The sequence below is a fragment of the Aaosphaeria arxii genome (genome assembly GCF_010015735.1).
Source record: "Aaosphaeria arxii CBS 175.79 unplaced genomic scaffold BU24scaffold_6, whole genome shotgun sequence".
Classification (NCBI taxonomy): domain Eukaryota; kingdom Fungi; phylum Ascomycota; class Dothideomycetes; order Pleosporales; genus Aaosphaeria; species Aaosphaeria arxii.
The window spans coordinates 1,060,863-1,074,573 of record NW_022983479.1 but is presented as its reverse complement, the minus strand read 5'-3'; the positions used below and the strand labels follow the sequence as shown (position 1 = coordinate 1,074,573).

Here is a 13,711-nt window from a genome sequence, read left to right as displayed (position 1 = left end):
CTTTCCAAACATGCCATGTATAATTGGTGCATTTAGAATAACCTTTGTTGTATTCACATGTGCTTCTTCGTACGTGGCGCGATGGATCTGCTGGACGTTTGTGAACTACAGGGGGAGTGCATATGCAGGATCTATTGTCTGGATTCGAGACCATGTTACCCCAAACACAATGACCCCAACCTGGGAACACCCATGTAATTCGACTCTTGAATCCCGACGCTTACCTTGTTAGTACCCCATCGTAGTGCTTATTCTCAGGGCTGATGTCCACGGCCTACTTCTGTGCTAGTGCATTTACCCTTCTGACAGGGTTATCGACACTTGAGTTCAACTTCTTCAAATTGTCGAAGATGACGTATGCAGGGACCGGTGAGATAACAGGCCTGTCACAGGGTCTAGCTGTGATAACATTTGTATCAGCCTGAACACGTCGAGAAGAGGTCAGACCAGGTTTGACCACTACAGTTCTACAGATCGCCCTCAAAGTCTACGAGTCACCATGATTCAAGCCAACCCACTCTATGAGGAGCCCCTCACGATCGCTGCACTTGCCGAGCGAATATCTTTGCTTTCATCACAAATCAGCTCGTATATCAGTTCCAACTCCCTTCCTGAACCAGGATTTGGCCCGGACACGAAAGAGGTTCCGGAAACGGCAGAATATGAAGCTCTTCGGGCACCCTTGAACGATGCAGCACTCGACCTTCTCCGGCTGGTGAATGGACCGAAGAATACGCTGCAAGAAATGTACTTTCGACACTACGACCTCGCGGCCCTGCAGATCGCGCTCGACCGGCAGTTCTTCAAGCATGTCCCACTTGCCTCCAGTTCCGCTACGCCAGAAGTGGACAACGGCAGCAAGGCAAGCGTATTCGAAATCGCCGAGAAGGCTGGCATGGATGTGGATCGAACGGGACGCGTCATGAAAATGCTCGCAACCCATCGCATCTTCGCCCAAGTCGAGGACGAGGACGAGGAACACGAGACATTCGAGCATACAGCCAGCTCGGCGCTCTTGGCTCGCGACCCAGGGATATATGCGGGCGCCGATATGCAAATGGACGACATGTTGAAAGCGGCATCGGAGGCAGCGAATGCAATTTCGGGTTCACCTTACAGGTCGGATGCCTCGCATTCGGCGTTCCATAAGAGGTTTGGGGCAACGATGTATGAGTACTACGAGCAAAGGCCCGACAAGGCTCGGAGGTTTGCACAGGCCATGAGCAGTTGGTCGCAATGTAAGCTAGGATTCCCCACAATTCTTACAATCCTTCAAGACCCTGATTCAGGCGTAGACGAACGACAATTTAGTGAACTCCGATCGGGGTTTGCGTGGGCAGGCCTAAATGAGGGGAAAGTTGTGGATATTGGGGGAGGGAATGGCCACGTCTCAGTAGCACTTGCACGAGTAAGAACAATACCCCGATGGCCTTTTTGCCGTCTGAAAGTATGCTAACGAAGTGAGACAGTCATTTCCATCGTTGCAATTTGTGGTACAAGACATATCTCCACATATGCTCTCCCAAGCAGAAGAAGACTTAGGCCATCGGATCTCATTTCAGAAGTATGACTTCTTCACCCCACAACCCGTACAAGACGCATCGGTTTTCCTTCTACGCCAGTGTCTCCACAATCAGATTGATGATGCTGCAATCAAGATCATTCGTCAGGTAGTGCCTGCTCTGGAGCGCTGTGGACATGGCACGCCGTTGCTCATCAACGATGTTATCTTACCCGACAGTGGCACAATAACGAAGTATGAAGAGCACCATCTCAGGCAAATTGATTTCTGTATGATGTCGCTGCTGGGTGCTAAGCAGAGGACCGAGAAGGAATTCGCCGCACTAATCAGGAAGGCCGACGAGCGTTTAGAGATTGTGAATGTTCGCAAGAGCACGATCGGCTTGGGGCTGATCGAGGTACGACTTAAAGTGGAGGGATGAACAAGCACTATGAGGGCAAAAAGGTCGGCTGGGAGGATGAATATTCGCCTGGAAGAACTCGTAGTCCAAAGTTCTGCATGTTTTGCATTAGTTTAATAGAGAGCCTAATTCTATTCGAGCTTCGCGAAGTCGTGTCCAGTTAGTGTGGGTAGTAGGCGGGAGGCATCCCCCAAACAAACTGAAGTGCGTGGGACATTACCCCATCTGGATACCAAGATCGTCCCGACCCGTCCGCTGTACGCGTCGTATCTGCACAGGCCATTGCGCCAGTGGCGTGAAGTTAATCTACTCTTCAGCCTCTGCCATCATCATTGAAACGAATGAAACGAGTGTACACGTGGAAATAGATGAACCATTCTGCATACTTGGAAGGCACTCTATAGTCAGTCTACAATTATCCGAGCAGTATCCGATTTGCCACATCAATGATCCTTAAGTCTATAGTCGTGATTTCAATTCATAGGTCATATACGCATTGCTGAGAATCGTCCGGTTGCAGGAAACTTTTACGTTTGAACGCCCTCTTAGTCCGAGCATCTATCTCGTGGGCGATGGCGCAGTCAACTCAGCCTGACTGTCTGCATCCGCGGAGTGCTTCGATCTCGCCAACCTAGGTTTCGGTAAAGGAGGCACAATCCCACCTTCAAGATCTCGATAAATACGTTCCTGTGTATTTTCACTGCCAGTGGCAAATGGGCCATGACCACTACTCCCGCTTCCGCTACGATTGGGCCTGATGAGAGAGACGAGGGAGCTACCAGCCCGTTTGGCAAGATGCGCCGATGGTTTGGGAGCAGTAGGCACTGCGAAGACGAGAATCGCGGCTGTCATCTCGAGGAGGATGAAGATTCCAACTTGAGAAAAGTTCCAGGTGACGTCCGCTGATTCGGCATAAATATATGCTAGCACTGTTCTTCCAATGGCCGCACCGACAGATCTGTTTGCTTAAGGTCAGACTATATGAACCATGTTTCGTTCATCAGAGGGGAGCTTACATTATACCAATGCAAAATACGAGGGAGACGCCGATCCTCCTATTCTTAGAAACGCGAAGCCTCCAGATGAGAGGCTGGGGTAGCAGTAGGATAACCATATCGATGACAACGTTCAAAGTACCCGTGACAATTGGAAGATTCCTTGTGTCAACACAATGGCCATCGATACTTCTATCCCACCAATATTCGCGCGGCTTGCATGATGCGGCATCGATCAATATTGCGATAGCGTACAAAAGGATATTGATGACTGCTACAATGTAGCAGGTCCATTTAAAGACTGGGCGCGTACCATTCGCACAGAATATATGCGTCCATTCGACGAGGATGAGCGGTTTAATAGTCATCATTACAGTCTCATAGAAGATTGTGCCGTAGAAGCCATTCTGCACGTATGGTCAGCTTCAAGAAACAGCTCACAGATCGATTTTGAGTATTGGTGTTACTAACACGATAGAATGGTGCAAGGCCGCCTACGCGGAAATTCCACATGTGCACAAACTGACCCGTGGTACTATTCATCTTGAGCCAGAATACGCAATGTGCGATGAAGATACCCTAACAGAATATTTAGTTAGCGACAAGGTCTTCATGAATTGTCTGGAACACTCGGTTGTGAACGCAAACTCACAAAAGTTGGAACGAGGAGATCTATGGTCGTGTCAGTTTGTCAATCATTCACTGTCCAGATGTTAAGGGCCTTACAGTCTACAATTCGCGAGTTTCTTAAGAAGATGAATTTGGCATATACTCGTAAGGCGACAAAAATGGTCACAATGGTTATGCATACAGTGTAGACTGCAACCACAGCACCGTTATGATTTGGTGGATTTTCGAGATTTGCTGTTTGGCCCGCCGGGGGCGCCATCGCTGGCATGTCCAGAAAATCAGCCATGATGCCGCGATTGGATGCTGGATTCGATGGAGGTAATCACTGAGATTTCTCGATGGGGCGGAAAGACGGATTCCTGATGAAAAGGAAAGTAGGACAGAAACGAGGTTAAGAGGATGATGATGTCGCCCAAGGTCTAGACGAAAGGAGTGGCGTTGGAAAGCACGTTCAGCCCACGTTGGATTGGGATTCACACCTACGGGGGTTAAGGTTGCACAGCATGATTGGAACAATCGGTTCTAAGTATCTGCACAAATCATCGGAACGGAGGAGAAGATTCGTCGGAGAGGATTATGGTCTTACTTCCGGCTTCCAGGGTACTTCGTCCACAGTGATGCCGATCGTTTGAGCCCCTCTGTTGATACCTACTCCGCAACAGACCCTTTTATTTGACCCACAAGTGAAAGAGCGACAAACAAAGCTCGCGCCACTCCCGTCTTTGTTCGTCTTGTTTGAAGATCGACATTCTTCCACTGTGCATCTAGTACGTACGTAGGTGGCGAGCATTGGCAGGATAGGGAAGTTCAGCATGCATGGGAGGGGAAGTTTGCATGGTTGAACTACTGGTGCTGACTCTGCGTCGGGGCTTACATCCTTCGTACCCACCTATGAGCATAACGGAAACCATATCCATTCTTCTCCACGTTCAATCAATAGTGCATTTACGAGTATGATCTCCCCACTCCACTATTATTTACTCTCCACTTCTATCACTACCAGCTTGGGAGTCCCATAGAGCCCTGACTGGGAGACGCTCAGTCCACCGTCACGTGATGACCAATGGCCTACCATGGAGTTGGAAAACACTCCAGAGGCGCAGCGAAATCCCAGTCCAATGACCCAACTGAACCAGACAGTGACATCAAGTTGAAGCAGGGAGTTCTTTAATGCATAAAGAGTCATCTAACCCATCACTTTACTCGAAAGCGATCGAAAGCGAACGGCCAAGTAAACTCACAACATCAATTTACACGGAGGCTTTTGTAACACCATAAGATAGGCGTTGGACACCGCCCTATCAAGAAGTCGAACCATCAAAATCTCCAAAATCCTGCTATCACGAATTTCTCATCACCAACTGGGCGCCGAGCAACATGGCTGCGCCATACGAGCTCATTTACTATGTTGGAGTGCCAGGACGCGGAGAGCACATCCGGCTGGCCCTTGAAGAAGCTGGAGCCGAATACACGGATACTGCTTCTCTGCCCATGGATAAATGCCGAGAATTCGTAACCTCTTACCTGACGCCAGGTCCAGGAAATCCTCCGTACTACGCACCTCCACTCTTCAAGCATGGCGACTTAGTCATATCTCAGACCAGCAATATACTCATGTACCTTGGTTCGAAGCTGGGTCTTGCGGGCGCGAATCAAAACGACGAGTACCGAGTAAACGCCCTGGCTCTTACTGCTTTAGATGGCTTGAGCAATGAGGTCCACGATTCTCACCACCCAATTGCTGTCGAGCTTTACTATGAGGATCAGAGAGAGGAAAGCAAAAGGCGTTGTCAGGAATGGATCAAGACTCGTCTTCCCAAACATCTTGGATACTGGGAGAGAGCTCTGGCCAGTGATGAAGGCGGTAATTGGTTATTGGGAAAGACTTTCACATACGCTGATCTAGTTTTATTCCAGGCAAGTTCACTTCAATCGTGTTCCAGACATCTGTCTTAATTTTTTCACAATGCAAGGCGGTGTCAAGATAAACTATTTTGCTAACCTAATCCTTGACTTGTAGTGTCTCGATGGTTGCAAATTCGCATTCCCCAAAGCCATGAGCCAGGCCAAGGAGTCTGGTAAATACAATCGGGTGTTCCGCCTGTGGGAGGACGTAAAGGCTCGCCCAAATGTAGCTGCATATCTCGCGAGCGAGAAGAGACAGAAGTATGACTGGGGTATCTACCGGTACTACCCGGACAATGACGTCCTCGCTGAGTAGATGTGTGAATGGGTCACACAAACGCAACAACCTTGAAGGGATTCAGGCAGCCATGGGTGAACCCAACATTCCACATCAGCAACAATATTAAATATTTTGATGAAATAGTAGGACCGATGAATACAAAACTAAGTAATACAAGAGTTCTACTATTCCATGCCAAAAATGTCTTCTTTAAGCTTACCCCGCGCGTTCACTAAGTATTAGTACCTCTCCCCTTTCGCCCCCACGCAGTTTTATGCACGAAACAGTCAATTAAGCTGAGGATGGTTTAGCAGCGATTTTCGGTCTCCGAACGTAGATTAATCTACATATCTGTCGAGGAACCAGACGAACTAGTAAAAATCATTCTTGACCACTCCTTCTTTAGGGATTACGGCTGACTTTTGCGTTAGCGTGCTTGTTGTGGCTTTGCAGCTTTATCAACGCACCAGCCGTCATGCTGGAAGCCTGAAATCGGTCAGTGTGGGCGTTGCAGGTTTCGTGTATCCTTTCGGATCCTACCCGCCGAAATATCTCGCCTACGAGAAGCTGCACTGAATAGTATTAGGAGAAGAGTCTGACGCAATCATTCTTGGTAGCCACGCATTCCTTTACAGCTTCGACTGCTGCAGGCTAAAAGCTGCATCCTACTGAATCACGCATGTAGGCGTACAGCAAGAACTGAACGATTGGCTCTCTTATTGCTTGCTAAGGCTGAACGCCGATTTCAGGTTTCTCTTGTACGGAGGTTCCGATGCGATCGGACCTTCACAATCATTTTACGTTGAGAAGTCTGGGTACCCATGTTCACGCGGCACAGCGTACATTCATGATACAGCGTCATACTCTACGCTATCAATAAATATAATAATCACTAGAGCAGATAAATAAATAATGAAGTTCCTCTCACTGCTGACTTCAATTTGGGATAAACTTTCTCTATGCCTCCTGATGACATTAATTGAATTGGTTGATTTCAAACATGCCGTTTTCTAAGGAGACTCAGGTCTCTTCGGTTGAGAACAATGAACACAACCTAGGGGGATCGTATAGTGACATATCAGATGATAGCATCACCCATGAATCATGGAATACATCGGACTACCCACCTCATTCAATTGCTGTGGTGGGCATGGCTGGAAAGTTTCCAGAGGCAGATTCAGTTGAAGAGCTATGGGATTTGCTGCTTGATGGAAAATCCGTCGTCAAGCCCGCTCCTGTAGAGCGCCTTCAGTTGCCCCAGACCGGGAGCTATTCAGACACCAAGTGGTGGGGAAACTTCCTCAAAGACCCTGATGCTTTCGACCATCGTTTCTTCAAAAAGCCCTCTCGAGAGGCAGTCGCCTGGGACCCGCAGCAGAGGATTCTGCTCGAGGTTCTTTACCAGGCACTTGAGTCTGCGGGCTATTTTGGACCTTCGTCAGAAAACGAAACCAACGATTACGGTTGCTATGTCGGGGCAGTCATGAACAATTATTATGACAACCTATCCTGCCACCCTCCGACTGCGTACGCCACGCCAGGAACATCAAGGCCGTTTCTTAGCGGCGTCATGAGCCATCATTTCGGATGGACAGGACCAGCTTTAACCATTGACACGGCCTGTTCATCTTCGCTCGTCGCCATCAACACTGCATGCCGGGCAATATGGTCCGGCGAGTGTTCTCGTGCCATAGCAGCCGGAACAAATGTGATTACGAGTCCATTCGACTACCAAAACCTGAATGCGGCAGGATTTCTGAGTCCAACAGGACAGTGCAAGCCATTCGACGCGGGTGCCGATGGCTATTGCAGAGGCGAAGGTGTTGGAGTTGTCGTTCTGAAAAAGCTCTCCGATGCCGTTCAGGAAAACAACAATATCCTTGGTGTGATTGTTGGATCTGCAGCGAATCAAAATCAAAACTTCAGCCACATCACAGTTCCACACTCAGGCTCGCAAGTGGAGTTGTACCATAAGGCGATGAAACTCGGCAATGTGAGGCCTGAGGAAGTCTCTTACGTCGAAGCACATGGAACTGGAACGGGGGTTGGAGACCCCGTCGAAGCCCGCAGCATACGCGATGCGCTCGGTGGTCCACACAGAGACTCTATCCTCCACTTCAGTTCGATTAAAGGGAACATCGGACATACGGAGGCGTCTGCCGGCGTTTCTGGTCTGATCAAGGTGCTGCTTATGATGAAGCATGGGATGATACCTAAGCAAGCGAGCTTCAACTCACTCAATCCGAAGATTTCGGCCCTCAATAAGGACCGTATGGCAATTCCCACGAAAAATCTGTGGTGGAAAGCCCCAACACGCGTGGCTTGTGTCAACAGCTATGGTGCCGCGGGTAGCAACTCGACGTTGTTGGTTCGAGAAAAGCCAAAATTGGAGAAACCATCAGCGCCTGTACAGCTTTCTGAATATCCTATTTTCATATCTGCCGGCAGTGAGAGTAGTCTTTCTATGTACGCCACTAAGCTTCTCGAGTGGCTACCAAAACCAAACAGCAACCCTGACCAATTGCTTGCATCATTGGCGTTCAATTTGGCCGATAGGGCCAACCATACACTTCCATTCCTCTTTTCCACTTCGGTATCCAACATTCAGGGGCTTCAAAGTTCGCTTGAAAAGCTTTCCCGCGGATCTGGCATCGAGAAAGCGAACAGTTCGCAACCTGTAGTCCTGATATTTGGAGGTCAAGAGAGCGATATCATTGGCCTCTCTCAAGAACTCTACCAATCCTCCCCAATCTTCCGCAAACATCTCAATCATTGCGACCGAATCTTACTGTCCAGGGGTCTTGATAGCGTTCATTCATCTCTGCTTCAAAATGAACCCATCAACAAGCTTACAAGCTTGCACGCTGCTCTGTTTTCCGTGCAATACGCTTCAGCCAAGGCATGGATTGATTGCGGATTGAAGGTTGATGCAGTCGTTGGACATAGCTTTGGACAACTCACTGCATTTTGTATATCCGGCGCGCTCTCACTCTCTGACGCTTTGACGCTTGTTGTTGAGAGGGCATCTCTTATGCAAAAGCATTGGGGCTCCGAGCGCGGGTCCATGCTTTCTCTCCAGACAGATCGAAGAACTGTGGAGGAAATTCTGCGATCACTCAAGGCTTCACGACGTGGCTTTGACGCGGAAATAGCTTGTTATAATGGTCCAAGGAACCACGTTGTGGTTGGTACTGCCGATGATATTGAAACTATCGAGCAATACATTAATACATCACAATCTCTGCGGGGGTCGATTCGCAGCAAGAGACTTAGAGTGACGCATGGATTTCACTCAAAATTCACGGAGCCCATGTTGCCTCACCTTTCGAATCTAGCGAAGACGTTGGATTGGAGGGAGCCGACAATGCATCTCGAGACTTGCGATGAAATCAGCAGCTTCACCGAACCAGGCTATACCATAGTCTCGAGTCATACAAGATCTCCGGTTTTCTTTCAGCAGGCCATCGAAAGACTAGAGAAGAAGTTCTCGAAGGCTACCTGGGTAGAGGCTGGTCGGGGATCTTCAATCACACAGCTTGCGAAAGACGCACTCCTAGATTCGGAGGGACACTTATTCATTGCGCCACATCTGACTTCATCGAATGCGTCCAGATCTTTGGTTGACAAAACCGTTGAACTATGGAAGTTCGGGTATTCCGTTCAATTCTGGCCTTTCCATCGAAGCCAGAAGCCTCTTTATGAGCACTTGGATATCCCCCTCTATCAATTTGAAAAGACGAGGCATTGGCTTCCATTCCTAAGGCAAAGCTCACGGCAGGACTCCGGCAAAGAAGAAGATAAGCCGGTAGAAGACAAACATGATCTTCTCACCTTTTTGAATTTCAAAGACAGTCACCAGAAAGAAGCAATTTTCCGAATAGATCCACGGTCAGATCGCTTTCAGGAAATGCTAGCGGGCCATGTCATGGCGGACCAAACGCTTGCTCCAGCGTCTCTGTATCTTGAGGTCATCTGCAGGGCGGCTCTAGTTCTTCAGAAGGATACAGAAGCGACGGACTATGTTCCGACTGTTGATGATTTGCGAATGAAGTCACCAATTGGTCACGACACGACAGCGGAGATCTTGCTTACCCTGGAGAAATTAGGGGGCAACAAGACTTCATGGTCGTTCTCTATCACCACTCAGGGAGGGGTAATGCAACGTAAACGCCCATATGAACATTCTACGGGTGTGATAAGCCTCAAGAGGAGAGATGACGCTCAAGCGGCGAGACATTTCAAGCGGTTCGAATCTTTGACCGGTTATCGTCGATGTGAAGCAATTTTCAACAATCCCGATGCTGAGACGATGCAAGGAAACCACATCTACCGCGCATTCAGTACCGTTGTCAGTTATGGACCCACCTTTCATGGTATCAAAAAGGTAGCATGTGTCGGCGAGGAAGCTGCCGGAATCGTGGCTGTTACTCCAGATCTCGCTGCACCAGCTGATCAACGTCTCTGCGATACTCCGATGACGGACAGTTTCATGCAATTCGCGGGATTCTTAGTAAATTACTTCAACAATCCGAACTTGGAAGATGTATTTGTGTGTATGGAGATCGAACACATCGAATTTGGTGGACGCTTCAACCCGGATGCTAAAGAGTGGGTTGTTTATTCGAACATGACCGGGGGCGGTGATTGCGACGTATCATCAGATGTATATGTCTTCGATGCCGAAAGCAAGAATATGGTCATGGCCACATTTGGCTTGCGGTTTACGAAAATGCAAAAGGCAAAGCTTGCAAACTTGCTCAAGAATGTCAACAAACCTGAGGCATCGATTGCGAAACCTCAGAAGACGGTGCCTTCTGTTGCTGAGGTTGCTGTCCCTGCAGTACAGACTATCCGGGGGACTTCGCCTCCAAATCTCTCAAGCAAAAGAAGCGAGCTTATTCAAGTATTATCGAATATTACCGATGTAGCGATTGAAGAGATCAGTCCGGATTCTGCGTTAGAAGATCTTGGAATCGATTCGCTCATGGCGACTGAAGTCTTGAACGACATCCGAAAAAGTTTGGGAATAAACATTGATCTTTCCAGCTTCCTACTTTTCCCCAGTATTGATGCCATTGTAGCATATATCGACGAAGCGTCCGGCATCAGCAGCGATGATGAGCCCTTTGACACACCGCCAACTACTGATGCAGACAGCGATGTCTCTGGCATGAGCACACCGGCACAGAACAATGTGGCCAGGCTAGTCCTCCCACAAGAACCCAGCAGACCAAAGATTATATCTTCGATAGGTTCTTTCGAGGAAAAGCGATGGTATTTCGACTCAATAGCCCGCGAAAACAAAGCTGCTGGCTTTTGGACTGAAGCATATCCACGTCAGGCAAGGCTTGTCCGCGCTTACGTTTTAGAGGCATTTTCCGCCCTAGGATGCGACTTGACCAGTCTGCGGATTGGAGAGCATATTCCCCAAGTCAAAACACTGGATAGACATGCAAAACTTGTGGAACAACTCTATCGTGTGCTCGAAGACGGAAAGCTGATCTCTCCAAGCCGTCACGGATTCGTCAGAACCGATGTTGTAGTTGATGAAACACCTGCTGAATCGATCTATCAACAGATTATCGGTCTTCATCCCCAACACGACAACGTGCTCAAACTAATCCGAGCAGTCGGGTCCCGTCTGGCGGAGTGTTTGGTGGGTGATGAAGATGGCTTGCAAATAGTTTTCGGCAATAAGGAGACAAAAGCAACTCTAGAAGCAATGTACGAGTTCTGGCCTTTGTTACGAACACCCACTATGGTTCTCAGCAACTTCCTACAGAGGGCTTTCACCAATGCAAAGGGCGATGGGAAGTTTCGCATCCTCGAAGTAGGCGCTGGCACCGGGGGAACGACGCGATATATTGTCAATGCACTCAAAAGTCAGGGCATACCATTTGAATATGTTTTTACCGACATTTCTTCGTCTCTGGTGTCAGAAGCAAAGAAGAAATTCAAGGGTATTGATGAAGTGTCCTTCGATGTTGTCAATATTGAAAAGCCAATCAAACAGGAATATGAAGAAGCCTTCCATTGCATCATTGCAACAAATTGCATCCACGCAACGCGGAATCTTGAAGCTTCCCTCACGAATCTTCGGAAGATGCTTCGAGAGGATGGTGCATTGACTCTCATCGAAATTACCAAGAACATGTTCTGGCTCGATATTGTCGTTGGTCTTTTTGAAGGCTGGTGGCTGTTCGAGGACGGTCGTTCGCATGCGCTGGTCAATGAAAAGCATTGGGAGCGTGTGATGAAGAATTCCGGCTTCAAAGAGGTACTGTGGTCAGATGGCGCAACGCCCGAATCCGAGACAGTTCGTGTAATCGCTGCATTTCCCCGCGGTGATCCAATCAGACGTGGGGCAGCATTGCAACCCAGGAAACCTGCCAACCCTGTCGTGGAAACTGTTGTGTATAAGAGAATCGGAAACTTGGATATTCACGCCGATATCTACTATCCCGGTGAAGGACATTCCTCGAATAAGAAATTACCAATTGGTAAGTACTGAACCATCATATCTCACTTGATCTGTTAACTCACTGTGTGTAGCTTTAATGATTCACGGGGGAAGCCATTGCCTCTTCTCTCGAAAGCAAATCAGACCGGCACAGACGCGTCTACTACTTGCAAAGGGATTTCTACCTGTCAGCCTAGATCATCGATTGTGCCCCGAAGTGAGCCTTTCCGAGGGCGGCATGGTAGACGTTTGCGACGCTCTTGACTGGGCTCGCCATACATTGCCATACCTTGATCATCACAGACCTGGGCTCCAGATCGATGGAGAGAGAGTCGTTGTGGTTGGTTGGTCGTCTGGAGGACAGCTTGCGATGTCCCTAGGGTGGACTGCCCCGAAGAGAGGATTACGTCCTCCAGAGGCTGTCCTTTCGTTCTATGCACCTACAAATTATGAAGATGAGTGGTGGAGACACCCCATCCAGCCCATCGGTGCAGAAGACACAGGTTACAAGTATGACGTCTTGGAGGCAATTCAGGACCAACCCATTACTCACTACGATCAAGTGGGCGCCTGGGAACCACTCTCAGAGCCCCGAATTCTTACCGATCCTCGATGTCGCGTCGTACTTCACATCAACTGGAAAGCCCAAACTCTTCCCATCATCCTGGGTGGGCTTCCCAGCAGGACGAAGGCCAATAAGAGTTCAGAGCCGAAGGACTGGAATGCCCTTCCTCAGCCTGACAACGAGACAATCGTAGCTGCCAGTGCACTTGCGCAGATCCGTGAAGGCAACTACAACACCCCCACTTTCTTGATACACGGCACAGCTGATGATCTCGTTCCATGGACGCAAAGTCGTGATACATATGCCGCATTGGTTGAGCGGGGTACGAATGCAGATTTGGTATTGATTGAGAACGCACCACATATCTGTGATCTGAGCAGTGACCCAGACTCCAAAGGGTGGAAAGCCACTGTTCGCGGATACGAGTTCCTCTATAATTATGTATCTTAAGTATTGCATAGGATCTCCTCCGGGAAAGGAGTAACAAGGAGTTATATCAAAAGCTTTTGTCACCTTTGTTGATAGTTTTCCCAACACTGTGATGAGGGACAGGAGCCTGAATAATGGGTATAGTTGCTGCCCTATCAATGGTCTCGGTTCCAGTATCGTCCTAGGTTGTCATTGGAAGTTCCACAACAAGTCCACATTCTTCGTGCAATCCTGCATTGTGCTCAGTTGATTTCACATCATGCAGTGCACACGATGAATTCTGTGCCAAGTAGATCAAGCAACAGGCTGAATCCATTTCCGTTTGACTTGATTCGACGTGCGCGCTACAATAGACAGCAATTGACCGTATTCCTTTTGGCCTGCAAGTATTTCAGGTGTCTAGACAAGGCAAAAAGCAATGAGGAGTCGTTCAGCCTGGCGAAGCTCCAGCTCTTTCATGATATTCATTCCCTTAGTTCTTACGCAAGCCACAGCACAACCCCGCATATTTGGGGGCCGAGCTGA

General features: G+C 48.6%; 5 protein-coding genes across 5 annotated transcripts; 3 read left to right on the top strand and 2 right to left on the bottom strand.

Moving 5' to 3' along the window:
- Positions 1 to 366: 366 nt before the first annotated feature.
- On the top strand, positions 367 to 2,260 carry BU24DRAFT_424481 (S-adenosyl-L-methionine-dependent methyltransferase). Its single transcript, XM_033528514.1, has 3 exons — positions 367 to 1,238; positions 1,296 to 1,408; positions 1,470 to 2,260. The coding sequence occupies exons 1-3, from the start codon at positions 500 to 502 to the stop codon at positions 1,941 to 1,943; spliced, it is 1,326 nt and encodes a 441-aa protein (XP_033381805.1). The 5' UTR covers positions 367 to 499; the 3' UTR covers positions 1,944 to 2,260.
- Positions 2,261 to 2,480: 220 nt separating this feature from the next.
- On the bottom strand, positions 2,481 to 3,036 carry BU24DRAFT_349527 (uncharacterized protein; the record flags this gene model as incomplete). The annotated part of the gene is made up of 2 exons (XM_033523606.1): positions 2,481 to 2,880; positions 2,939 to 3,036. The coding sequence occupies 2 exons, from the start codon at positions 3,034 to 3,036 to the stop codon at positions 2,481 to 2,483; spliced, it is 498 nt and encodes a 165-aa protein (XP_033381804.1).
- Positions 3,037 to 3,379: 343 nt separating this feature from the next.
- On the bottom strand, positions 3,380 to 3,827 carry BU24DRAFT_314463 (uncharacterized protein; the record flags this gene model as incomplete). Its single annotated transcript, XM_033522861.1, has 3 exons — positions 3,380 to 3,496; positions 3,570 to 3,589; positions 3,644 to 3,827. Coding segments are annotated over 3 exons (321 nt in total), but the record flags the coding sequence as incomplete, so codon positions are not given.
- A 1,097-nt stretch (positions 3,828 to 4,924) lies between these two features.
- BU24DRAFT_434503 (glutathione S-transferase protein-like protein) lies at positions 4,925 to 5,768 on the top strand (the record flags this gene model as incomplete). Its single annotated transcript, XM_033530027.1, has 2 exons — positions 4,925 to 5,464; positions 5,568 to 5,768. 2 exons carry the CDS (start codon positions 4,925 to 4,927, stop codon positions 5,766 to 5,768), a joined length of 741 nt encoding a protein of 246 aa, XP_033381802.1.
- An 898-nt stretch (positions 5,769 to 6,666) lies between these two features.
- BU24DRAFT_372887 (BcPKS19, polyketide synthase) lies at positions 6,667 to 13,201 on the top strand (the record flags this gene model as incomplete). Its single annotated transcript, XM_033524514.1, has 2 exons — positions 6,667 to 12,232; positions 12,285 to 13,201. Coding segments are annotated over exons 1-2 (6,417 nt in total), but the record flags the coding sequence as incomplete, so codon positions are not given.
- Positions 13,202 to 13,711: the final 510 nt, after the last annotated feature.

What these genes read in the sequence shown, in the direction of transcription:
- BU24DRAFT_424481 (XM_033528514.1), top strand. Translation starts at nt 500, where the DNA reads ATGATTCAAGCCAACCCACTCTATGAGGAGCCCCTCACGATCGCTGCA. An exon ending in CATGAGCAGTTGGTCGCAAT is followed by an intron (nt 1,239 to 1,295) that starts GTAAGCTAGGAT and finishes ATTCAGGCGTAG; the next exon opens with ACGAACGACAATTTAGTGAA. An exon ending in TCTCAGTAGCACTTGCACGA is followed by an intron (nt 1,409 to 1,469) that starts GTAAGAACAATA and finishes GAAGTGAGACAG; the next exon opens with TCATTTCCATCGTTGCAATT.